We start from the raw sequence: 27,202 nt of genomic DNA, 5'->3' as shown, positions 1-27,202 counted from the left end.
TTTCTATGAAACACAAGTATATGAGAAAATTTAGCCATTGAGACATTTTGTAATAATTCCAGCGCTGTTTGCAATTAAGACTTTTAATCAGTATTGATAAAGCAAAGAATTCGCGAGAAAGTGTTCCATGTTACCTGACATATTAAGAGTCCTGAATTATGTATAACACTTGAAGACATATCTTCCTGTAAAATTTGCTTATCTATAACCGACGACATGTCTCCAGAGATTTCCCGGAATCAAGTGGCAATCAGTACTCGTACACTCCTCATCAACGCTTATCTATGCTGTCCTCACCCTCTGGACCCCTCCCAAAATCGTAACCCAACAAAATATCCCCCTACTCAGTACAACGTCTGCGTCTGTGTTTCTTGTGTCAACATCGGCAAAACTTGGTCCCCAAGGTATATTTTGCTTTCTGCAAGGTTGAAGATTCACCTTGCCCCAGAATCCGAAATCTCTTGCATAAATATGTGCAAGAATTCTCATCTTGTCAAATAAACGAACCTTGCTGCCGCTTGGGCAACTCCAAGTTCTCTCGTTCCATACCAAAGGCAGAACACTTTCGGAACGCAATATCGCCAGCAAACTGTTTGTGTATCCCTTTCCGGGGTACCGGAATGTGCCGCACGGATCTTTGCCGGTTGGTCTGGCAAAGTGCAACTCGTTCCGAGATTGGAGGTCTCGGCCAAATTATAACGAGAAAGAGCGCCGCCGCCAAGAAATGCTGCCAATGCAGAAGCCCGGATTCTTTTACGAGTCTTGATGGAGAAGAATTTCATTTGCATAAATCAGGTTTAATTTTGGACTCTCCGAGTAGACATTTATTATTTAGTTTCGTTTGCCCCCCCGCCCGCTTCCCATGCACAGCAATGTCGGTCAAACCGGGTTGATGAGGGCCACGTGGCTGGCATGACTGGCACGCGAGCGGTTCATTATTTTTCGGGGGTAGCTTTTGTAATTGCGATCGATGAAGTTCATGAAATATTGACTCAACTACTTTGGGTTCACCTGTGGCACCGCAGGATAGCACTGAGCTTGAGGTGGATCCACTGGGGCCTGTCCGTGTCCGGCAATTGACGTCCGGAATGGGCCTCATTCCGGTATCAGATTTTCATTATAGCAGCATAATTACCGCCGGCACCATTAAACCTGAATGGACGACAATTTTACCTTTATTAGTCATCATGGCGGCGCGCTTTATTTCAATTTGGGCAGCCCCAAAAAAGTGTTTCTTCCGAACAAATACGACTTTCATTTCGGAACAAGGCTTATGCATTTTTATGACATCTGTTTTTTTTTTCGCTTTCCGAGATTGGAACGGTCCTGGCACGTGTCCAGCACAGTACTCTGGGAGGTGGAGCACTTCCGGGCCGTTGCAGATATAACCCAGTCTGGGTGGCCCCAGCTGGCTTTGTACGGTGTCCGGTCGGGGGCTTTTGGGACAACGTTTTTATTCTTGCCCGAAAACCTTCGCAGGCCGGACTTTTGACAAGATGATGGATCACCAAATAAATTAACCACTTTGTTACAAGCTGATTTGGGCAGCAGTTGGATTAAGGTTGAATACTTGAAGGAACGGAGCAAAAATGACTTGCAGAGCTCGGATACTACAGGACACTTTGATTGATATAACTTCTAAGAAAGATTTAAATTTGCTAGATATAGTAATGAACAAATTGAAAAACAGAACCCTATTCTTTGATTAAATGAATTGGAGTCGCCAACACGTCAGTTTGTTTTGGCTCGTTGAGCCCATATGTTACTTCAAAATTTCAAAATTCTTATATAGGAATATTTAATCCAAGATGGCGTACAATATGGCGGCTATGGACCATTAAAAATGTTCAATTGGTAATAAACCACAAATCAACCACCACTTAATTAATCAACTAGAGCGTCCAATTTCCCGTCCCGGGAATAAAAATTCCCGTGTTTTCCCGGAAAAAAAATATTTCCCGTTTCCCGGGAATTCCCGAAATACAAACGGAAGTATAAATTTTTCTACCTTTTTGGCACCAATGTTTTGAAGTCATACAAAAAAATAATTAGAGAACCTTATTTATTGTATTGAACTTATCAGCTTGTTTGTAAATTTTATGTCATGTTTTAATTCAGATAATATTTATTCCTGAAGCATTCACAACTAGGAATATTGTTTTCTTATATGTTGGGCAACAAACATTACGCTATTATGGAATGAATATTACCTATTTTATTTTCGACAACCTATTTTAACGATTTTTGCCTTCCTCACCTCACTGAGGCAAGGCTATAAAATCACTCGAATGAACTTCTTAAATACGACACCTAGATATACCTTCACGTATACCTATCGACTCAGAATCAAATTCTGAGCAAATGTCTGTGGGGATGTGTGTAGACATGATTTTTTTTCCACACAATTATCTCAGAACTGGCTGTACCGATTTTGGCCGGATCCGCCTTATTCTGTTCGTTTTGGGGTCCCCTAAGACCCTATTAAATTTTATTCTGTTTAGTGAAGTACTTTTAAAGTTATGCCAAGAAATAGTTTTTTTGTAGCAACAAAAAAGGGTGATTTTTGCATAACCTCAAAGGCCGGGTCATTTTGCTATTTTGACTTTTTGACCACGCGGGGGATTGGCAGCCACACCCCCTTGCATGCGTATCGCCCGGTTGCCACATCGCTTAAGCAGTGTCTGCGTCTCTTTTGGAAAAAATCTGTATTAATTATGTTGCTGCATCATTTTGTCTCGACAAAGATTTACACGAAATTTTTACTGAAATGTATAACTCATGAGACTTTTCACCTTTATTTTGAAGAATTGAAAATTGCTGTTCAAGTAAAATCAATAAATTAAAAAAACAAATAAACAAATATTTAAAAAAAAAAATAAAAAAAAACTCTTAAATTAATTTGTAAATACCACCTAAAATACAACATGAATACGAGGAAGGCACCAACCACCTTAAGGTGGATTAAGTAACGTTTTTATATCATTTTAAAATAAGATATTCACCATTGTTGTTTACCTTGACCAAATTGGTTGAAAATTGAAATGATATAATTATTTTTTTTTTCAAGCGAGCGCCAGCCCTCCCGCTTTCCCATACAACCACGGGAAATATAAAGGCTGGATTCAGCTCAGCTCCTCTCGCAAGCGCCACCAGGTGGCGTCTTCAGGAACTGGCCTTCCCGCTTCCCTATAAATCCACGGGAAATATAAAGGCTGGTATTCGCCACAAGGTGATGCCTTCCCTAAATACAACCTAGCTAGCCTTCCTCACATAATGTTAAAAAATCAAGAATTCAGCTAAAAGTTTCTTTATTCGTTCTTCGTCATTTTGGTTTTGCCAGTTACATTACCACTGCACCTTTTTTTCTTAAAAATCTCATAACTTTTGGTAGAATTGACCAATTTCTATGCTTCTGGTTGCAAAAGATCCAGAATTGTCTATATTTACAACTGTCAGATGGGGGACAATATAGTCCACTTTTACCGGTGATATTCCGGATTCCGTTGGGGTACCTCGGCCCTGCTATATGGGTCTTTGGTCAATATAACAAAATCTATATAATTATAATTTGGAGGTAAGGAGTTAATATTGTTTTGATGAAATAACATCAATCTGTTAACAGCTTACCTAATTGTAATAATTTAATACTCATTAACTAAGATCTATTCCCAGTTGCTTTAAAAATTAATATTATCAGACATAATTCTGATATCATAATTTCTGAAAATGTGATTAATTATATATAAACCAAACAATACATTTAATTGAACAAAATCATGTTGAGTTTGTTCATGTATTATTTTTTCAGAGCATTTTCTATAAATATTTCCAAACAAAATAGTAAATGTCTACTTCCGCTTGAATTTTGGGAAACGGGAAATAGTTTTATCAGGAAATCCCGGGAAGGGAAATTGGGCGCTCTAACTCTAACTTATCAAGAACATTTTTTATGATTTGTTTATCCGAAGGTTGTATAGAGAGCTTCGGAAAATCGTGTCTGGACTGTATACCGAAATATCTCAAGCATTTAAATAATTCTGTTGCGACGAGAATCACGAGTCTGTTTATCTCTGGAGGCTAAGTGGGTATAAAACCTTAGCAACCAGTTATTAGTACTAGATTCATTTGCCAACTGTGAAGATATGTATTAGAACAACACAAAGTAACCAAAAAGAAGAAAACTAAAATATGATCCGGGAAGCCGAGGCCAATTGAGATTTATTAAAAAGGCAGTTTAAAACTGAATAATTGTAAGTTTACCAAACAAATTGAATTGTCCAAATCTAATAAAATAAACATAGTTTTAGCTGATCTACCACAACAATTGGAGTTTGATCTGCTCAAAGAAATTCAGCCCAATTACGCCTTCGCAAATCTCAACACTAAAAAATTATTCATAAACGATAATTTCGCTGAAATGTCCCAACCGAAGATTAACCTGTGCAAAAGGTGTGAAGCAGGCTTAGATCCGGGAGACGAGGACATTTTCACCTGTAAGGAGTGCAGTCAATATTACCACGCAGATTGCTTGACGGGGCACCACTCCATCCCGAACACAGATTGGAGATGCGATATGTGCTCTAACCTCAAATCGGAAATTCCAACTGTGTTAGTATTGAGCCTCCAAAGATTGCAAGAGGAAATTGCTCTCGAACGGAAAATCCTCGAGCAAAAGTATGCAATTCTGGGGAACCACCTGAGTGCGCTGCAAACCAAAACCAAGGGACTGGTGGACTCATGTCGCGCAGGAACACCGATAGATAATGTACAAACAACCTATGGAGAATTAAAGCACGAGTTCTACACATTCTTACAAGACCAGAAGAAGTCATCATCAAGATTAGGCGAAGACTACCTACAGCAAATGTTCGCCCGGCAAGTGATTCCATCTGAACTTCCTAAGTTCAACGGACAACCAGAAGATTGGCCAGTATTCTACAGCAGCTACAATAACTCAACTAGAGCCTGCAAGTTCAGCAACGTCGAAAACCTGATTAGGCTCCAGAGTTGCCTCGAAGGTCCAGCGCGAGATGCAGTCAGCAGCAAACTCCTTCTCCCAGAATGTGTTCCCCAAATAATCGCCACCTTGAAACTACTTTTTGGTCGTCCTGATTTGCTGATATCTTCACTACTGTCCAAAATTCGAGCAACGAAACCTCCAAACAGTGAAGATATCAACGCACTCATACACTTTGGGCTTGCGGTGCAGAACTTTTCGGATCACATCGCAGCAACTGGATTGACAGCCCACCTCAACAACCCGTGCCTGCTACAAGAAATGGTCCAGAAACTACCAGCACAACTGAAGCTGAGATGGGCCTTTCACAAGATGCAGCTTCGTGAGGTAAACATTGCAACCTTCAGTGAGTTCATGTTCGAGCTCGTCACGGCGGCTAGCCAAGTGACCTCACTAGTAACTCGTGAGCAATCCGAGAATCGTGAGCTGGACAACTGCAGTGAATCCACAGAAGATGAGGAGCGTGAGGAAATGAGCAGCAGACCGAGCCGCCGTGAGAGAAACAATAAATGTCTTATCTGTGGTGAGTTTGGGCATCGTACACAAATCTGTGCAGTATTCCAAACAATCACCGTAGAGAGGCGCTGGGAGCATGTAAACAAATTTCGGTTGTGTCCAAGTTGTCTGAACCGTCACCTTCCTTGGCCGTGTAGAACGGCAAAGCAGTGCGGAATAAACGGATGCTGCCTCAAGCATCATCAGCTGCTGCATTCTGTCCTGGACAGTCCGGCTGCAACTTCGGGAGCGTGTTTACCAACAACAGAAGCAGAAGTATCAACCTGCTTGAAGTATATCCCGGTCAAATTACACGGAAAGTTCAAGACAGTTGAAACATTGGCCTTCGTCGACGAGGGCTCATGCAGCACAATGATGGAGGATAGCCTGGCAGAGGAACTGCAGTTGGAAGGGCCAAACGAGAACCTCAGTCAGCAGTGGTTTGACGGTACGATCAAGGTAGAACCAAATTCACGACGTTTAGATCTACTAATATCTGGCATGAGTCAAAAGAAGAAGCATTCCCTACTCAATGTCCGTACAGTTAGGCATTTAAATGCTCCTACACAAAACCTTAGTAGCAAAACACTATTGTCTAAGTTTGAACACTTGAAAGGCGCTGATATAAGAAGTTATCAGCATGCAAAGCCTCGTTTGCTCATTGGGTTGTCTAATTCACATCTCACAGCACCCATAAAGACGCGAGTAGGCAAAATAGGAGAACCGATTGCGATCGAGTGTAAATTAGGTTGGTGTGTGTATTCAGGCAAATGAATGAACATAAATAGTGATTCGCTCGCAGGATGTCTGTGGTAAAACTCGTGTTAACAGCTCGTATTACGAGGGGGAGAATGTTGCGACGAGAATCACGAGTCTGTTTATCTCTGGAGGCTAAGTGGGTATAAAACCTTAGCAACCAGTTATTAGTACTAGATTCATTTGCCAACTGTGAAGATATGTATTAGAACAACACAAAGTAACCAAAAAGAAGAAAACTAAAATATGATCCGGGAAGCCGAGGCCAATTGAGATTTATTAAAAAGGCAGTTTAAAACTGAATAATTGTAAGTTTACCAAACAAATTGAATTGTCCAAATCTAATAAAATAAACATAGTTTTAGCTGATCTACCACAACAATTGGAGTTTGATCTGCTCAAAGAAATTCAGCCCAATTACGCCTTCTCAAATCTCAACAAATTCTTCAGATAAAATAATTGCCAAGATGCAAGGGGTATTAGCAGTCCGACGATTTCAATACATTCTGTGAATTTCAAGGATGTAATAAAAGATATAAATAAATATATTTTCTTTAAAATTCTGTTGAACTATTAGTTTAGCAATCCAGACATTCCGAAGAGCAAGAAATTTAATTCAAGTCATTGAGGTAACTGCTCTGAAGCTATCAGTTTTATTTTGGGAAATAAAAAGTTTTTAGCATTGACAAGAACTAAAAGATCCAAGAGTTCAAAAAAAAAACTTTTACCTTAACCCACAGTCGCCCTTTGGAGCACAAATCCCACATATTCAATCATTGTCCGCGCAAGGACTCCTCAAAAGAGGCAATCAGTCATATTTCTCCCTGGAGCAGAATTGCCTCTCATCGTTCAAACTCGTTTCACCACGTTGGACACATTACCGGATCGTACCACCGTCGAATCCCATTACACACAAACACGCTTTGCTTGTTCCGGTAGGATTTCCGAAAAAAAGGCACCAGCAAAAAATGGCCTCCAGCGTGACGCCACCGGGCGAAACATATTCATGGTGCTTTTTGTGCCCTCCGAATCCACCACAGACAGCAGTGGAGGTCTTGAAGTTGTCCGGGGGAACTCCCCCGAGTATCTTCAAGAAGATATGAATGTAGCCTTTTTGCGCTTTCCCTCGAGCAAGTTACGTCCCTTTTTGTGGAAAGCAAAGGATTGTGAGACTGACAGATGTTATCAGCTTGCGGGTATGACTTGGTTCTGAAGCTCACCAGTATCGACGCCCTAGATAGGTGGCAGAAGTTTGAATGATTCCGCCTGAATTGAGCCATCATCATATCTTCATATGTATGAGCAAACTTCGTTTACTAACTGTTCTTTTTTCTCTGTCTGTTTGTTTCCCACCCCTCCACAGGATCCCTGGTACCGGATAACGAAAGGATACTGCAGCGGTGTCAGCAGCACAACCGACAGTCAAACTCCCAGCAGTAATGTCAGTGAAGGTAGGCCGGACAATTCCCACTTTGCCGATCCATTATTCAGCGCTTCCGATCGTTTATTGAACCGTCGAAAATCTGATAAAAATCCATTACGGCACATTAAGGTGCTTAATTATGCAATCGGATGTGTCCGTGGGTCCGTAACTGGAAAATTGATTAATTTCACTGTCGGGTGGTTATTATTTTTTGCTGCCATCCATATTCTGTATCACTATCATTAATTCTTCCGATATTTTTATGCTCGATTGCTCTGTTATCACTGGGCAGAATCAAATAATAAATGCGTGCAGTTGATGAATTGTGGTGCGTCACATGTATTATTTTCGAGGACAAAGGAAGTACAATGCGCTAAAATGATTGTCCCAAAAGTGCCTCTATTTATTTGTGTTCAATCAATCACATTTTTCGTGAAATATATCAGGAATTGGTCATCGAAGAACAAACCACACTTCGTACTAACAGTAATATAATGTTTCATTCTACACGTAATAAGTACAATATAATACTATTGGAATAATTGTAACAAATATAAATACCATACACTTCTCCAAACTCCTCCACGAACACCATGCCAACCTTCACTTTCCACTGTTCAAACTATCGTAACACTCTCCTTCCTTTTGCTGTTGCTGCTGCTGCTGCTGCTGCTGAACCACCCCGTTCGGATCCAGCACCTCAAACTCCTCAAACTCCATGTCGTCGTACTTGCGCTTCTCGATCAGCTTCTTGTCGTTGGCAAAGTACTGCCGCTCGTCGAACTTGGTCGTCCCGAGCAAGCTCCAGTTGACCAGCTTCGGCGACGTTAGTTCGTCCGATTTGCGCTGCTCGGCGATCACGCTGGGCTTGAGGTTCTCGTGCTGTTCGACTTCGCCGCGGTTGTTGTTCTCGTCGTCCTTGAAGGTTACGGTTTTGACCGGCGCCGCTGGGATGTGCTCGAGCGAATCGACGGTGTCCGCGGTGGTGGCGCTGACGAGGGAGGACTTTCGCGCTAGGTTCTCTTTCTCCTTGGCGGGTTTGTTGGAGGCCTTGGTGATGGTCGCCGAGAAGGCCAGGTCGACGTTCTTGTTGCGACAGACCTTCGGAGGACGGTGGTCCGTTACAGCGGCTGGTTCCGGTGCCTTCTGTCCTTTGAGCAAGGATGGGATCAACAGTTGTCCCGGGACGGTGATGTGGTTGTTCACGGTGACACCGGCCTTGGGGGGTTCCTCCATCGGAGGTTCTTCCGGAATGCTGGCCGTCACGACCTCCATCGACTGGTTGTTGATTGTGATGGCCGCCGGCTCTGCCTTGCCTTCGTCCGTCTTCTCGATGCACTTGGATTCGATGATTCGTGGTTTGCTGCGGACGCTTAGTGGGGTGTGACTCTCCAACCGGCTGACCAGGTCGCGGACGGATTCTTCGGGTTCTTCGATGGAAGGTGGCAGTTCCGACTGGTTGAGTTTGAGTTCGTTGTGGATGGTGGAGTTGCTACTGCCGTCGGAAGATGGTTTCGGCAATTTGGGTCGTCCGGAGCCGGTATCGGTACTACCGTGTTGATTTTTCATCAGATCTGGAGGAGTTTTTCCGGTGCCGGCCAGCTCGAGCCGACTGCTGCAGCTGTTCGACTTGACCAGCTTGAATTTGACACCTAGAACAGAAAAAGCGTTAGTTATGCGATAGATATCTCAGGATGGATGGATGATTCCGGATGGACATGATACCAAAGCGTATAGAGATAGGCATGGCTGTAATATGTTACGATGACTGTTGGGTAGAAAGTTACGACTGATTCTTCCTCAACCGATTGTTATTTACACCAAGAGAGCACATACATACATGAGCAAAAGTAACTCGAATTACCTTAAATTTTGTTCCATCACTAGCGGCGCAAAAGTCCATCTACCTAACAGTCACGCATAACAGTCGTAAAATCTACCTAACAGTCACGCAACGTTCATTAACAAAGCTATCGTTAGCCACTAGCAGCCAATTGTAGGATTCGCCTAATACAGAGGGCGTTCATGTGGTACCGTGATAAAATCATAATAGGAACTCGGCTCGTACACCCTCAGCTGAAAGTTGGCCGGAAGAACCTTACTAATACTGACTACAATTCCCGTAGCATTACCTAAACCGTCCAGCTTGTCGCTTTGCGCAATGTTCGCTGAATGGCGACGGACTTCCCCCTGCTGGCCCCGACATCCATTAGGCTGGCACACCTGGCACGACTTCCTCTCCTGGCCACGGATCTCCTTCATGATGGCCTTGGTCATCGTACTGACGTGTTCACCCTTCTTATCGACCACGCGACCCCCATAATACGTCACCGTTGAGCCACACTCTCGGATCTTCTCCAGCACGTCCTGACTCACGTAGTGCGACTCCAGCTCGTCGTCCCCGATGAGGTTCTCTTCCGCAAAGTCACCGTCGATTTCATTCTCACCACACTCACATGGCGAGCTCAAATCACCACTCGACACTCCGCTGGACAGGCTGGCCGAGTCCCATTTGCGGATACCTGTGTGAAGGATGGTTTAAGTTGCTTCGGTATTACGCCAACCTATTCTACACAGAAAATTCTCCACTTACCTCCGTTAGCTTTGGCGTCTTCGTAAGCCTGCTTTGCCGACGTTCCAAGCCGTAGCGTTCCCTCGAACAGCTTCCGGACGTTTCGCACCGTATCGGGACTGGGCAGTTCCTCGTCCAGCAGTTCCTTGTTCACGCGAATGGGATGGTAGAAAAAATGTTTCCGCAACCCGGAGCCCTTCTTGTTGCCCTTCTGTTCCCCGTTGGGAAGCGCTCCGGTGGTGATCCGACAGGTCGCCGCAACGCTCTGCGGAGGCTTGTCGGATATCTTCTCGATCTTGGTGCGGACCGGCTCAATGATTACAACGTTATTGTGCGCGAGCAACTCCTGAAAGCTGTAATCTTGTAGATACTGCATCAAACCATCGAATTGAGCCGCTTTTCGATGGTTCACCAGCAAGTTTTTTTGAAACATTTCAGATTTCATGACCTTGTAGCGGACGTGGTCAAAGTCCAGATTTTGCGCGTTTTTTGGCTTCACCAGTGCGGCCTGTTTGTGCCCGTCGAGCTCAATGATCTCCACCGTTGGACTAAAGCTCTGAAGTTCGGTTGCTTCGTCGATCTGGTAGGTGGAGTACTTGTTCCGGGATGAGTTTTGTCTCTTGGCGGACTTTTTCTGAGACTCGATCGGCTGTGCCTGGGGCTGCTGATGCTGCTGTTGTTCCGTTGAGCTAGAACTCCCGAGCTTATCGGGCTTTCCTTCGCCGTTTTTTGACTGCTGAAACCCATTCTGCTCTTTAGGAGAACTCCCGCTATCGACCTGATCTTCGTCGTCCTCTCTAGCTTCCGCTTCGTCCAACATCCTCGACCAGTAATTCCGCACTGAATCTACCTTATGCAAAAACTCCTTCTGTATTTGTTGGCCATTCTGGCCACTCTTCCGGGATGTTCCGTTACTCCCATTTTGCAGGTTCTGCTTCGAATCTACTATCTGGATCACCTGTGGCCTCGGCATCTTCTCCTTTTTCTTCTCGTTATTATTTTCCACAATCAGCGAATCAAACGATTTGGTCTTAACCTCATTAGTTTTTATAAAATTGTTAAATGTCTTCGTCACTATGATCGGTGCCGAAGTGTAAATATTCTCAGTGCTGTTGAAGCGACGGACTCCTTTGAACAGCGGTCGATCAACCACACGATTCTTGACCTCGCGACGAGCTTGCTCCTTAAACGGGTTAGTGTCCTTGAACAAACTCGAATGATCAACCTTTGGACTACCTTCCTTCTGCTCGGGCGGCTTCGGATCCGGCGGTCTACTGTTGACAATTGGAATCGGTTCCGGCTTGGTCTCTTCCTTCTTGACAGGCGCTTCCACACTCTTCTTAACTGAAGGCTTCTTCACCACCACCGCGTTCGCCCGGTTCTCAACGGGAGTCTTGACCTTCACACTTTGCTCTAGTTCTTGCTTTTCTCGCTTGGCAGCCTTTGCGGCGACCTCGTCAACGATTACCTTCTTACCGCCGAGTTTGACCGTGGGAGCTTGCGCAATCGGCTTCTTTGGGGACTCATCAACGATGACCGGTACCGGTTTAAGCTTCGTCTTAACCTCTGCGATCGCTTCCGCCTTTGGTTTCGGCTTTTCTTTGTTCTCAAAGTTGATCCGATTGGTCGTGTGCTTGCCGACTGTGCTGGCGAACGTCGAATAGATAACCGGCTCTTCGTGCGCGTGTTTGCGGGTCGATTTCTCCGCCGGAGTTACGACAATTTCCGGGGGGATGGTTTCCTGCGGGGCTACGATCGTAATGTCACTGTCCTGATCGCTGTTTGTGACTACGGAGTTTTCGTAGTCCAACTCTAGCCCAAAATCCTTCAGGTATACTTTTGAGGAAGCGTGGCTGAGGACCTCTCGGGTGGGGGTTTCAACAACCTCGATCGATGGGGCGCCCTTGTCGGATTCTTCTAGGGACGCGTCCTCGTCGGAAGGAGGTTGAGTAAGGTTTAGACTGGACTTGTCTAATCGGGGAAGCGAATCGAAGTGATCACTTTCGGTGCGGGTTGACCTTCCGGACTGCTCGTTGTCGCAGATGCGTCGAAGTTTGGCGTCGATCCGTTCGGAGTTGCGAAGAATCTTGCACACGTCGGCTGCGTCCGGTAGCGAGTTGTATTGGTAGTCGTGATCGTGGAGTGGTTTCTCTTTGGGGTGCGATTTGCTGTCGGCAAACTCTTGACGAAGCTTGAGATTCGAGATGATTGATAAGCGTTCGATGGTACCACGACTAGTGTTTTTGATGTAACGCTTCAGGGAATCGTTTGGTTGGATCTTTGGTTCAACTGCAACTATCTTTGGCTTGGGTTTCGTCACCTGTCCGTACAGGGTATCGATGGTACTCTCCGCTTTTTCTAGGTCCGTTTCCTTGAACAGATCGTCGTAGTCTTCGATCTTGATGTCGATGAGATCGCTTTCTTCCGTTATGCGAACATCGGGCAGAAGGTCGTCCAGTACTTCCTTCTCGTCACTTTCCGACGACAGGTAGATCGAATCGTACGAGATGACGCTGGAGCTCTTGTGCGACACCTGACTGTCTTTGATCTCGATGATGGTGATTCCACTTTCTTCCTCTTCCCTGACGGGACGCTTGCCTTCGAGCGGGAATCGCTTCTTGATCGTTTCTAGTGTACTGTTCTTGCTTGGGGCACGTGGTGGTTCCTCCTTGATCGAAATGTCATCCAGATGTTTAATGTCCGCCTCGATGCCGGTTTCCGACTTGGACGCTCCGGAGTACTCGCTGTGCACTTCGACCTTGGACACGAATTTGGTCGAATCGCCGCTACGCACCGAATTTCTCAGACTGCCCTCGTAACTGTTTTGCTGGTGCAGCGAATGCTTGAAGATGGACGAATCGATGCTGTCGAGGTCACTTTTGTCCGTGTGCCACGGGAACGGTTGTCCTTGAGCGGAGAAGCGCTTGGAGACGTACTGCGCCTCGTTGTCCGGCGGTTCCGTTGCCTCGCAGTCGTCGTAGATGAAGTTGTATCTGGAGGGAAAGATTGGGTTAGTGGACGGCTGAGATGGTTAGTATGAGTGTGTTGGGTTACCTTTCCTTGAAGAAGTTCCGATCGACGAGTTTTGCCCTCGGGATGAGCTGTGAACGCCGAGCGCCCCTTCCGTGCAGATGAAGATCGTTGTAGGACTCTTCGCGGATCACCGCCAAGCTGCGGGTCCGTCGCAAGCTGCAAGCCTCGTTGCTTTCCGGGTTGTAGAACTCCTGGTGGTGAATCCCACCCGATCCCCGATGGTGATGGTGGTGGTGATGCTTGGACTGGCGCTGCTGGTCCTTGTCTTGGGCCTGCTGCTGATGTTCTAGCTGTTGCTGTTGCTTCTTGTGTCGACTGCTGACGCTGACGCTGCTGGCTGCACGGGACGCCTTCGGGTTCACACCGTACAGGTCATCGTACTCCTCCCGGTGACTGTCTATGCGCGAATATAGATCGTACAGTCCTGAGTCATAGTCGCGGTAGCGAAACTGACCAGCACCCACTAGGCCGCCGGTGCCGGCTACACCCCCGGCGATGCCCCGGTAGCTCGTCGGCAGATCTATATTCGAGAGGGACTTTTGACGCCACCCGGATCCTCGGCCCGGTCCGCCGAATGAGCTGGACGAGTCTCGGATGCGCACCCGGTCCACGTAGTTCGATGCGGAGTCGGAGTTTCTGGAGTGGAGTGGAGAGGAAGAAGGCATTAGTTTTTTTTTTGTGTCGTAATTTATTATTCAAAGTTTCCTAATATAAATTGCGGTTGAACTCCCAGCGCGGTCACGTCCCTAATTCTGGATTCAACGCACATGGCTCCCGAAGTGACACCACTCCGAACAAATTTCCCTATTTCGTCACCGTACCATTGTTGGTGCCGCTATGAATGCCACCCTTCTTCAGTTCCGTCCCCCCTCAGACTTCATAAATCACCATTAGAAGAGAGCGCCACTGCGCGGTCAACCCGTAAGTTCACCGTAGCCAACGACGACGTGTAATAACTTTTGATTTCGTTTCTGCGGCGTCATTGCTGGCAAGTTTTTACCCCGCGCGGTTGATATGCTTTCCAATTATTGCTACCCCAAGTAATCCCTCTCCGTCAAGCTCTTCGTCTACGATGGCGACGACGGTACAAAAACGATTCCCAATTAAGTGGTCATTACTCAGCGGGACTTGTTTTGCTAAGATACCGTGATGTCAAAGAGTCCGGTCATCTCAATAATGTGTCTTTGCAGAATTGGTTGTTATTGGTAGGAAATTACTGACGAAGGGGGGAAAAAAGAGGCAGTGTTGCCAGATTGATTGCAGGTTCCAGCGGAGGCGTTCTGTCCATTGGCCGACATTAAGTGAGATTGATATTTCCCGCTACTGTGTGCGCCACGTGTCAACGGAAAAGGCTTGACTAATGAGTACCACTGGAGTTGATGGAGCGGTTAAGGGGGAGTGGGTTTACATTAGTACCGAGCTGGATTGTTTGTGTGACGAAAGGTTCAATGGGACGGAAAAAAGTGTGAAATTTGCGCTTTTTCTGCCCCGGAATAAGGTCAGGTTGGCACAGTCTAGACGTTTAGCAACACATTGACCGCAGAGCTGAACCACGGCTCAGTCGATTAGTTCCGCTGATCGCAGAATCCACTCAAAGCTTTCAAACAAATGAAATCACTCCAAAATGGCAAAACAATGTCAACTCTTGCCGTCACCACCACTGGGGGACATTTCCAATCAATCCAAATCTCAATTACCGTGAAATCACACATTCGTGACAAATCGATTAACACTTCTCTCCGCGCTGGATGCTTGCTGCAAGTTCCGGACGTGATTCCGACACTGCTGTCGGATAATTCGGCCGCGTTGATTGGAGTCGTGATTAGCACTGTTGCTGGTGGAACCACGTCACTCGCGATTAGCACCCGCGAGATGTGTTCTACCGGTATTGACACTCTGGGCGCAAACATCGCACATCCAAACACAAATTTGCCAACTGAATCGACAATAGTGCAGCGCGTGAAAAACTGTGAAAACTGCAATCATCGAGCACCCGTATCACATGGGGCGGCCACGTGTCTGTTTACCTGTAGGTACTCTACACCGCTGGAGTACTCTTCCAGAGTAGGTCGACGAGCAACACGTGAATGCGAAATTTGTCGAAAGCTGCTAATCAAAACGCAAGAATGACTCATCCAACAGTAAACGAAAGTCATCCGTGCTAATTTTAAATTTAAATTCAAATGCAAAACACAGCTCTGCTGCAGAGATGTCGCCGAATCTTATCTGGAGCGTTATCTTCGGGGCCACGAGCTGGAATACTAGTAGCAATGTGGTGTACAGCTGCAAATATTGCGACAGCATCAGCATCTTGTGATACCAGGTTATGAATATCAACAAGATACTCGAATTGCGTTAGCTTTTAGATAAAATTGTATTATGTATGTTTGAAGTCATCCGTAGAAAGTTCGGGATTCTCGGTTGCTGTGCTGATCAACGAATGTTTTGAGGCAAAAAAATAATAATAATGATTATTTACTCCGTTGCTTTCCCTTCAATCTCCCTTTAAATACAGTTTGCGCCCAGTCCGCACTATCATCAGAACCTCAGAAAATAAAAGTTCGCCCGTGGAGACACAACTCCAGGGATTCGCTGCGAGCAGCTCGCCCGAAAAATCCGCTCTGTCGGTAGTTTTTTTCCACTTCCCAACTCAGACCTCGTTCTGGGTCAGAACGAGACAAAAAAAAAACGCTGAAAATCACTGAACTTCCGTCATGTACACACCAACAGCAACAGCACGAAGGTCTGTAAATACAAAACATTTACCGGGCCGCGGCGGCAGTCCCCAAGTGCACGGTCGTCCACACCAGGTCACGCAATTCCGGACTCTGTTGCGCTGGCCGGCGAACCGTGACGCAGCCCGATCGACCTGTGCATCAGATTGGATGGGCACACGCGAGTTCAATGGGTTCTTTCCAAGTGGGGGGAGAACCCCAGAAGGGACGGCAAAGGGTACTTCAATGTATTTTCTATTTTGCTGTTGCTGCTGCTGTCTCCTGCATGTTCAATATCTCGTGCACTAGTGGAGTTGAGTGGAGCAGTGAGAGTGCCCCGTGTAGCGGGAGGTTGAAGATTAGTTTCTGGAACATCCCTCAGAACTACTTTTAGCATCTTGTACAATTTTTACACCGAAATTGGTTTCGTTGCACATTTGGGTAATTCTCCGCCGACTCACACGAAACTGGAAAAAGTTGCCCTGACCCACTTACATTTTCGTGAAGCTTTGTTCTAAGAGATAATTTTGGTCCCTGATAACGTATCCGAGGTTCATTTTTGGATATCTCGTGACGGAGGGGCGGTAATACCCCTTTAGTATTCTGGATTTTTTCTAAGACACGTTTTCCAGTGATTTGTAGCTCGATATCATGAAGAGATAGAACTTTGGAGTAAAAAAGACTTTTGTGTAAATTTGATGGCGTACTCAAAATTCCGAAAAAAGGATTTTCTTGATGAAAAAAAGGTTAAAAAATAGTTTTAAAATCGCTGCTATTTCCCGTTACTCAACTTACGAAAATCGTGAGACATGGCATTTTATGGGAAATTTAATATACTTTTCAAATCTGAAATAACCTTGAAGGGTTATTTTTTCATTTAAAACAAAAATTTACATTTTTTAATTTCCTGTTTTTTGTAACATTGCACACGGAGAAAAAAGAGTTCCCAAAATCGTTCATGAAATTGGGAACCACGAACAAAGTGTTCAAATTCCATGGTACGTTTTTGAAAATCGTACCATGGCATTTGAACACTTTGTTCGTGGTTCCCAATTTCATGAATGGGTGTTCACGATTTTGGGAACTCTTTTTTCTCCCTGCAGGTTAATTTTTTAGACAAAAACAAATGCTTGTTGCTTGTAGAGTGGACAAGAACAAAAAAATATTTAAAAACATTTGGGTGTTGTATATATTCTTGACGAGTTATCAGAATTATACAAACAGGTTTTTAAAAAAGTGATGATTTTGTCAATTTTTGACTAGTTTTTCTAATTTTGAACTCAATCGTGTGCTTTTTCAAGCATTTTTTCAAAAAATTCAGCTAATCTTGCATAAGAATGACCCTTTGGACGGTTGTTGTGGCTCGTGCACTGTTCATATGTGAGGATTTTTCAAAAATTAAAAAAAAAACGCAAATCAGATACTGCCGCTTATTATACAAATATTTTTTTAGAAAAAAATATCTGCTTCTGCAATGGGCGATTTTTAACAAATCAGCATAAAAAATTGTTAAAGTTGTTACTCCGTGTACATATATTTTTGTAGTTCTTCTGAAAAGGTATTTGGTCTGGAGATAATTTGTATGATATTTATCAAAATTTTTATCTCATTACAAATTACAGTACAAATTTTGTTTCAAGCATCTGTTCTTCAATTCAGGTCAAGATCGGGGGTAACTAAATTTCATATTATACGCCTTATTTTAGTTTTTTTTAACAAAAGTATAACACAATGTTTTACACATTGTTCATGTCACAAATTTTCAAAATATTATTAAAAATATAATGTTTTTGCTTAAGGGGTTACATACATGTAGAAAATCAAAAATTTCATATTTCAGTAAATTTAATAAATCCACTAAAAAGATGATTATCAATCACTCCTGAAAGTTTCATGAAGATATTTCATGATAAAATTGAGTAAGAGACGATTTACGTCCAAAATTTTGCCATGCGCAAAGCGAACTGTCGAACTTTGTGAGCGTTTTTCTCTGAACACCGAGTTGATTTACGGGTGCCACGATATCTCGTGATGGGATGGACCAAATTGGGTGAAATTCAGGGTGAAGACTTCCAAAACATATTCCGTGTGCATGACGAAAACTGATTTTGAAATTTTGCTTTTTAAAAAAATACAAAAATCTTAAACTGGCGATTTTTTATATGAAAAAAATAAAAATATTTTTATCTTTTTATCAAACAAACTTTTTGAAAATCGGGCTTCGTCATGCACACAGGACCGATTTAACGAGGCTTCACCAAAATTTTGAGCCGATTTGGTCAAAGCAGTGTTGAGATACCGTGGCACCCGTTTTTTTAAACTGCTTACTTAAAATGGCTATATCTCGGCAATGATACAACCAAATATCTTCAAATTTATTTTGATAATAGTTGAAAATATGTATTTTAATGCTCTTAAAACATAATTAGAAAAAAGTTTAAGTGTGTGCCCAAACCAACCTCTTACATTTCTGTCGATTTACATGTATGTAACCCCTTAATATTAATCCTCTTCAAACCAACCCCGCATCTAGGCGGGCTTCAATCTTAAAATTCAATCAAAATCAATTTTTCAACCAATTTTCGTTCTTTTAAATCTTTCGATTTTCAGAAGTTTTTTTTTAATTTTTGTTATTGTTTTAGTGTTAGTAAAAAATGTTTCTAAAAGGATTACGATGCATCACACAGTTAAAAGGAACACCAAAACTCTGCTATAAACTGCAAAAGAACTTATTGTACCGTAAACTGGGGTGACGTTGATAGGATTTCAATTTATTTTTCTATTGCTATTCATTTTGTGTCCATGCACTATTTTAAAAAAACAAGTTTTTTCAATAGTGTTCAATAAAATAGTTGCGTTGAAAATTCTTATTTTGAATGATGTTTAAATTTAATTTTTACGTCAAATGTACCATCAATAAGGCTGCTGATATTGTTTTTAAGAAAAAAAAATCAATGTTTATATTTAGTTAAGTTTATAGTTAAAAAGCTTAGAAACTTTTTAGCAAAATACATATAAATTTTAGGTAAAATTGCTAAAAAGTCAGAATTCCGCCTGAAATTTGTTAAAACTAGTTTTGGTTATGAAATTATCGACCCATATTGCATTTAAAGACGAATTCGAAGGACGAAACAGAAGTTTTCACATTTTATGTGATTTTTTTTATCTGAAAACGGCTATTAATTGGGAGATTTTATTTAATTATGTTTCAAAATCACTTAATATTTATTATATACAAACTTATTATACCTTTCGCTAGTGGAAAATTGTCCAAAGAATCCGAAAGTACATTTTGTTTTCCGTTTTGAAATCAGGTTCATTGAGAAATCATGATAATATTAAAACAATGCTATTCATTAACATGATCTTAATTATAGTTATCTTACTTTTTTATCAATTCAAAATTTATGAAAACTTCTTCTAGAAGTACTTTGAACACTTTTCTACCACGGTCAGAATGATTCTATACCATTTTGTGCGTATTTGATTTGTACTCTTCATTTTGTTGAAAAATCTCAAACCTATCAATGTTTTACGGTATCTTGATTATTCACCAATAAAACCGAATAGAAATTGGAAAAATCATTTAAAAGAAGAACTTTTAAATTTTACGAAAATTTTAAGGTTGGAAGCTTGACTTGTAACTTTGCCAATGTTTTTAAAATGTATTTTTTTCTAAGGTCAACAAAACAACTAAAAATGAAACAAGAAAAACACAAAACATTAAAATGGAACAAAAGTTATCCAAAAGACAGATCAAAAGATTTTTTTTTGTAAAACTAGATTTTCAAACTCATTTGATAAAAATAAGTAATTCCTTTTTTACATTATTTTGAGAACTCTTTCTGCTCGAGCCCTTCCAGTTATTGCACGCTTTACCATCTATTAAACTTTAATGAAGGAAGCACTCTATGCAGCAACTGGTGCACTAGATTTCATAGTCACAACGGTGACCGAGTTCCACTTTGAACATGCAGAACTCTGTGTTGAATATCCAGTACAATTCACTTTTTCGTGCAACCACGCCAAACAAACAAATCACACGCCAATTATTGGATCCGTCCAATCGTTCAATCCCTCCAGGAAACGTATCGTTTAGTTTTGCCGAGAACTAATTTCCCTAAATAAAGTGGCGCAGAAATCTAAAAAAAGAACCGAAAATTCGCCACCGGGTTGTTCCCCGAAAATCCTGCCTGTCGGTCCAATCGATCGGAAATGGAAATGGAGTGGAAATAAGCAGCACCATGATGGCTCTCTAGGAGGACCAGCTGCTACCACTGCAGATAGCTGGAACCGGGAAGAACCGGGTGAAAAATATAGAGCTTCCCCACATGGATATGAACTCTTTCGTGAAAGGGTGATTCAATTTTTCGCTTCGGGCTACCAAACTGAGGCTATCGATTAGTGCTTTCATGGGTCGTGAAGAACGGATTTCCATAGGAGTCGTCCCAGGTAGGGATCAGATGGTAGGTGGGAAGTGGCCGTAAATCAAACTTTATTGAGTTTGAAATGGTTCTTGGGATCTGAAATGTGACCTTTATTTGTTTGGAGTGAAATTGAGGTTATTTTGGGAGACCATTTTTGGTTTAATGATATTTCATTATTTGAAAGAAAAGTGTGAAGAGTGAAAGTAACATCCATTTTTTTTTTTGACAGATCGATACAAGAGGATAGACAAGACAAACAAAGTAGGCAATCATAAAATTTCAACGCTCATTTCCCAATTTATTTATGTTAAAAGCCTAATTTCCGCAACAATCAAAGCCAAAACCTCCATCTGATTGCCCATTAAAAAGCTGTCCTTCCCGGAGATTTTACCGATAAACCCGCGTTTTCCGACCCAATCAACCTCCTCTTTTGAACCGCGACCGCGCCACAATTTGCCATTAGCCGTTTTCACCTTCTTGGATGTCCTTGCCCGGCGCAGAGGGGGAGGGGAGGGTGGTCGATCCCACCCCGACAGCAACCCCAATCAACGTCGCTATTCAGCACCGATTCTACCAACTCACCGGACGAAACAAAACCACCTCATCATCGGCCGTCGACGTCACCCATATGTAATTAGGCGCCTAGCTGTAAGCCACACTACAGTGGAAGCAGTTTTAGAAACACAACCCTCAACAACCTTGCGAGTGTGGTCGTCGTCGTGCGATATTGGCAGTCGAGTTGAAACAATAACAAACCGTCGCCGTCGTCCGTGTTCGTTCATATATAATCTTCATTGAATATTGTTACAGAACCGTTAATTAGTGTGAGCAGGCGCTTTTGGCGTGCGGAGGAGCGGAGGTTCTCCCGGAAATTGTCAACTCCGTCGGTTGGTGTTCGCAGCACTGCTGGGTCGGATAGGGTGTCCCCGGAAAGAGTTGGTACATTTGAACCGCTGATGAAATGCTTGTAGATTAGCGTGGCTCACGGATACATGAAAAAGAAAAAAGTGTTCAATTTCGAACGCTTCGACCAGAATGTTGTAGCAATATGGCCCCAGAATATAGCCTGAAATTTTGAGCGCATTTGGTTAAGGTTTAGTACTTCCACTATTGACCTGAAGTTAGTATGGAACTTCTAAAAATTACCTATGGGAAATTTTCACTTTTAACCTCTTCTTAGAGAAAGTTTCCCAAAATTCAATCAAATTTTCTTAATCTCAGGGTTCTTATAGGTTATGATCCGGGGAACAACTTTGTACAACATCGCAAAGCGCTAGGAATTGATCCCGAAAAGATACAGGATATTTTTTGAAGTATGGAAAAAATATAACGTACTCTATAAATTTCCCTGTATCGTTCCAGGATCAATTCCTAGCGCTTTGTGATGTTCTACAAAGTTGTTCCCCGGATCAAAACCTATAAGAAACCTCTATTTTGAAAAAAAAAATCATTGGGCATAGGAAAATGTTCTCGAAGAAGAGTTATAAAGTTGAAAATAAATAAATTAAATTCATTGAAATTTCTTTATAACGTCAGGTCAAGAGTGGAACAACTAAAAATTAATCAAATGAGTTCAAAATTTTTATAATGCTACAAAATTCCGGTCGAGGCGTTCAAAATTGAACAATTTTGACTTTTTCATATATCCGTGAGCCACGCTATTGTAGATGTATTATTGTTTTATAATTTGGAATTGGAAACCAAAAACCAATGAAGTTAAGTTTTTCGTGGAACAAAAGTTGCTTTCATAAATTGTAAAAAGATTGTTTTTTTTTTAAGAGCGAGTCCACGAGCAAAGCATACCCATCTCGCATCGACCTCACCAATCTGCCTGAAATTTTCAGGGGTTGTTTGTACATATAAAACTAGCATCTGACCAAAATATGAGCACTCTAAGTCAACGGGAAGTGGGGCAAATCGGGAAACAAAGTTTGGTAATTCAAAAACGTCAAAAATCTTTAAAAAAAGCTATAACTTAGGCAAAATTCAATTTAACTTCAAAATTCAAAATGCATCTGAAAGGGCTAAAAAAATGCAACAAAATGCAGGCAAAAGCATCCCAATTGGTTGAATCTAAAGGGAGTTATTGGCATTTTAGTGGAAAAATAGCATAATTTTCAAACTCAAATAAAAAAATGTTCCATCCAGATATCAACTTGCTTCGACCTGCAGCTTGTAGGAGACATCTGGGACTACCATCTGAGACTGAGAACGCTTTGGGTAAGGCAGTTTAACATATTAAATAAACACTTTTACTTTTAGTGAATTTTTGGGTTGTAAATTTTTGCTCGGAGGACCCCTTAGATCCCATTTTCTGGTGATTATTTTATCATATTCGTGTTCCTGAGATAATTTCACATAAGAAATATGCATAAAAATTGTTATTTTCATCAATTTTAACCATTTAAAAAATGAAATTAAAAAAAAAATCTTCGATTCACATTTATTGAAAATCAAGTTCGTTTCCAAACATACTAGATGACACCAGAAAAAGGACAGATTCTTAATTTTTTTAACTTTTATTTTTAAAGGGTTGAAATGGATGAAAATAAACATTTTTTGCTTGTTTCTATCGTGAAATTGTCTCAGGAACACGAATATCATGAAATTATCACCGGAAAATTTGATCTAAGGGGTCCCCCGAGCAAAAATTTACAATCAAAAAAATCACTTAAAGAAAGTGTGTTTATTTAATACGTTAAACTACCTTACCCAAAGCGTTCTTAGTCTCAGATGGTAGTCTCAGATGTCCCCTACAAGCTGCAGGTCGAAGCGAGTTGATATCTGGATGGAACATTTTTTTATTTGAGTTTGAAAATTATGCTATTTTTCCACTAAAATGCCAATAACTCTCTTTAGATTCAACCAATTGAGATGCTTTTTCCTGCATTTCAGGTGCATTTTGAATTTTGAAATTAAATTGAATTTTGCCCAAGTTATAGCCTTTTTAAGATTTTTGACGTTTTTGAACCACCAAAATTTGTGTCCCGATTTGCCACACTTCCCGTTGACCTAGAGTGCTCATATTTTGGCCAGATGCTAGTTTTATATATACAAACAACCCTTGAAAATTTCAGGCAGATTGGTGAGGTCCAAACGACGTCCCATAGAAAGGGGTATGCCTTGTTCGTGGACTCGCTCTTAATTTTAATTGCTCTGCTTAAATTATTTTAGGTTTTTTTTGTTCTCTAGTTAAAATTTGTTTTTCTCAAGGTAAAATTGGCTGTTTTCAAAGTACACTTTTTATAACTGTTTGTTTAAGAAAATGTACTTTGAAAACAATAAATTTTATCAGTAGAAATTAATTCAGGGCAATGGAAAAATACTTATTAGATTTTTAAATTTTTATGTAAGCCTTCAAAAATGATTTAATATGAAAAAAATGTGTTAAGACTACACCATGAACTACAAATTATGTCAATAAAAAAACGTTTTATTGTCAATGTATTGAATGTTTCAAACAAAGGTATTGGTCCCTAAAACCAAAGCTAAAAACTCGATTCGCCACCTACATTCGAGTAGGAGAACTTTGGAGCAAGGTTACGTTTACGTTTTTGCCCGATAAGTGCAAAGGGAGTGAAAACTATTTTAAGATTTTTAAAAGAAAATTGATTTTTTGGAATAAAATGAAGTTAACAGGAGGTAAGAAATAAAAAGTTCTATCGATTGACTTTTTGATTTTTTTGCTTAGTTGTCTTTTCATTGAAAATTCTGAGATCCAGATTGAAAACGCGAGAATGAGGTTAGATTGCTAATTTTAAAAATCATTCCAATTAATATTTTTCAAGCAGAGCGTTGCTTTTATGGTAGAAGTGACTTTAAAAAATATTTACAAACTTTAATAATCTACATTCTCAATTGATTAGTTAGGTTTTGGTTTATTAAAACTTTTCCTTATTTTGAATCAGATAATGAACAGGTTAAATCGGACATGACAAGAATAAAAAAATCAAAAATGTTAAAAATTTAAATAACAAGCCATGGCCCCAACATTTAAATGAAAAAGTGTTTTAAAGTGCATTGTACACCTGCCCAGTTGTTCTGCTATCGTTAGTTTTCAAAATACCCAAGTATGAAAGAGATTTTTTTTTCGCCGAAAAAAACAACTGCCTTGGAATTCCACAAAATTGAAAATATTTTTGATCGATCCCAGACATGTTTTGCCCCCTGATTTTTCGAACCGATTTTGAAGGGGGGAGGCGACATAAACTTTGAAAAATATTTGCAACGGTCTAATTAGCCATGTGTTTAGTCATCGTGACCCAGAATACCTCATCCCTTCCTTGACCAAGTGTCCACATATTTAATCAATCCACCGTTTGTATCAAAACAGTGTTGAAAAATATTACTTTTCAAAACAAGTGCTGAAAAGTTCAACTTTTCAGCAACTATTTCCATTTTTGCAAAGTGTTTCTATTCAATTCTGATGGGTTTGGTAGAGTAAAGTAGGTTGTTTTGTCGTTGACAGGAAAAGTTAGTAGTTTCACGATGGAATTGCAGAAATATTTTGTTTGCAATTCCGCTGTGAAACTGTCAGGAAAAGTTGACCTTCTGGAGAAACGAAACGGCCTACTTTTCCTACCAATAATAACAGAACGGAAAAATAATCACTTTCAATACCAGTTTTGAAAAGTTCTATTTTTCAGCACTGCAATGGGTGCCGAAAAGTTGGACTTTTCAACACTAGTATCAAAAAGTAACATTTTAATAGTAGTTTATGCAACAAGTTGCAAAAAGAGGATTTTTTCAGCACGAGTCGTACATTTATCCAACGAGGTTCACCGAGTTAGATAAATACGACGCGTGTTGAAAAAATCAAGTTTTGCAACGAGATCCATACATTTTTTTTTTTGCAATTCCGAAAAACACCCATTGAGTGAAATTTTAAGTAAAATTTTCATGTATTTTTCCAATAAATCGTTCAAATAAAAAAAAATGTCGAAAAGTTTTACTTTTCGAAACAAGTTCTGAAAAGTTCAACTTTTCAGCACTCATTTCAGTGCTGAAAAGTAGAACTTTTCAGCACTCATTTTGAAAAGTGTTGCTATTCGATTCTGTTATTTTTGATAGGAAAAAGTAGGCCGTTTCATTTCTTCAGAAGGACAGGAAAAGTTGACAGTTTCACAGCGGAATTGCAAAAAATATTTTTCAGTTTTGAACGGCGAATTTACTAAATACTTGAATGTTTGACATAAAATTTCTAGAAGCGTTTTTCGAAATGGCTCGGTAAACCTCGTTGGATAAATGTACGACTCGTGCTGAAAAAAACTTTTTTGCAACTTGTTGCATAAACTAGTATTTTGCAATTCCGTCGTGAAACTACTTACTTTTCCTGTCATTTTAACGACGAAATGGTCTACATTTCTATACCAAAAATAACAGAATCGAATAAAAAATAAATGCTGAAAAGTTCTACTTTTCAGCACTGAAATGGGTGCTGAAAAGTTGAACTTTTCATGAAATACATGAACCTTCGACTTATAACTTCACTCAAAGGGTGTTTTTCGGGATTTCAAAAAAAGTTGTAAGCAACTCGTTGCAAAACTTTCATTTCAGCACTTATTTCAGTACTGAAAAGTATAACTTTTCAGCACTGGTTTTAGAAGGTATTATTTTTCCATTCTGTTATTTTTAGTGGAGAAAATAAGGCCGTTTCGTCGCTCGAGAATGAAAGGGAAAGTTAGCAGTTTCACGACAGAATTGCAAAAATGATTTTATCCACAAGTAACCCTTTACAAGAAGTGTCCAAAAATAATGCTTGATCTCCTTATTTGGTTTTAAAATTAGGCTTAAATTTGAGATATTATTGTTCACAACGGTTAAGCTTTTTTTTCTGAGTACAACGACCCTTTGTACGACCACAAAGGATTAAAAATTGAATTTTAAATCATTTTTTTAAATATTCGCGGCCTTTCTTGACAGAAATGTTCCTACTTGACAGCTTGTTCCAAAAGAGACCATAGTTGATCCATCGAAAAAATGTTGTCTTGTCAATTTATTTTTTTACGTAAAAATGAAAAAAGTGATCAGGAATGGTTTTTTAATTGTGTTACCTACCGTTGTACATAAAAATTGACATAGGGCTTTAGGACCCTATTGGAGCTATTTCAAACTTATATTTATGAGATAAACTAAACATAAACGACCTGAAACGCGACGTAGGGTAGAGTAGTCATCAATGTGACACGGGGAACAATGATAAAATGGCTTTCACAAATCGTAGTTTCATCCAATCAGGCTCATATTTGGGGGAAAGGTGTATCTACTGGATACACGTCTGCCATAATAGTGGCTTTGGTTATGGACGCTCCCTTACAAAGTTATTCATAAATGTTTGATTCTAGGGTGTTAAAGTAAATTTTGGACAAAAAATACTTTTTCGCTCGTAGGCTGCCATTTACACCAAAACTAATATTTCTTCAAATTTCTTTCGACGTTCCATAGGGATTGAGTTGGGCTACAATGTCCTTTCATTTGGTTTGGCCAAAATTAAGAATATACCCAGAATCCAGGGCTGTCTCATTGTTCGCCACTCATTTCAGCCCATGGGTAACAATTAGACACTTCGATTTTTCTTCATTAAACTTTTCAAAATCTATGGAAATCTTCCAAAACATGAATTGAAAGTGATTTTTGGCATATTTCTAGAGTTTTAACCTCATTTAACCAAAAATACAAAGTTATTTGGTATAAATATATGGATTTTACAAAATCTAAATACTATTTAATATAACTTTTGTTAATTAAAGTTTCATGTTGGCAAAA

At 40.9% G+C, this 27,202-nt stretch overlaps 2 protein-coding genes across 8 annotated transcripts in view; one reads left to right on the top strand and one right to left on the bottom strand.

The window, feature by feature from the left end:
* LOC120430271 (calcium uniporter protein, mitochondrial) overlaps positions 1 to 27,202 on the top strand; it is a 252,751-nt gene that overhangs the window by 69,951 nt on the left and 155,598 nt on the right. For 4 of the 7 annotated variants that reach the window (XM_039595400.2, XM_039595403.2, XM_039595393.2 and 1 more), the window contains exon 3: positions 7,632 to 7,719. In XM_039595400.2, coding sequence (XP_039451334.1) covers positions 7,632 to 7,719 — 88 coding nt within the window. Of the gene's footprint in view, positions 1 to 1,009; positions 5,961 to 7,631; positions 7,720 to 27,202 lie in introns of those variants that run through there. The other 3 variants (XM_039595377.2, XM_039595361.2, XM_039595370.2) reach the window with 3 other exon arrangements.
* Positions 8,170 to 21,057, bottom strand: LOC120430314 (protein javelin). Its single transcript, XM_052710286.1, has 5 exons — positions 21,020 to 21,057; positions 13,318 to 13,932; positions 10,285 to 13,256; positions 9,824 to 10,213; positions 8,170 to 9,343 (listed from the first exon to the last, which is right to left on the bottom strand). The coding sequence occupies exons 1-5, from the start codon at positions 21,043 to 21,045 to the stop codon at positions 8,295 to 8,297; spliced, it is 5,052 nt and encodes a 1,683-aa protein (XP_052566246.1). The 5' UTR covers positions 21,046 to 21,057; the 3' UTR covers positions 8,170 to 8,294.

Source organism: Culex pipiens, chromosome 3, assembly GCF_016801865.2.
Source record: "Culex pipiens pallens isolate TS chromosome 3, TS_CPP_V2, whole genome shotgun sequence".
Classification (NCBI taxonomy): Eukaryota; Metazoa; Arthropoda; class Insecta; order Diptera; family Culicidae; genus Culex; species Culex pipiens.
Note: the sequence above shows the minus strand (reverse complement) of the source record. Positions and strands in the feature narration are given on the sequence as shown.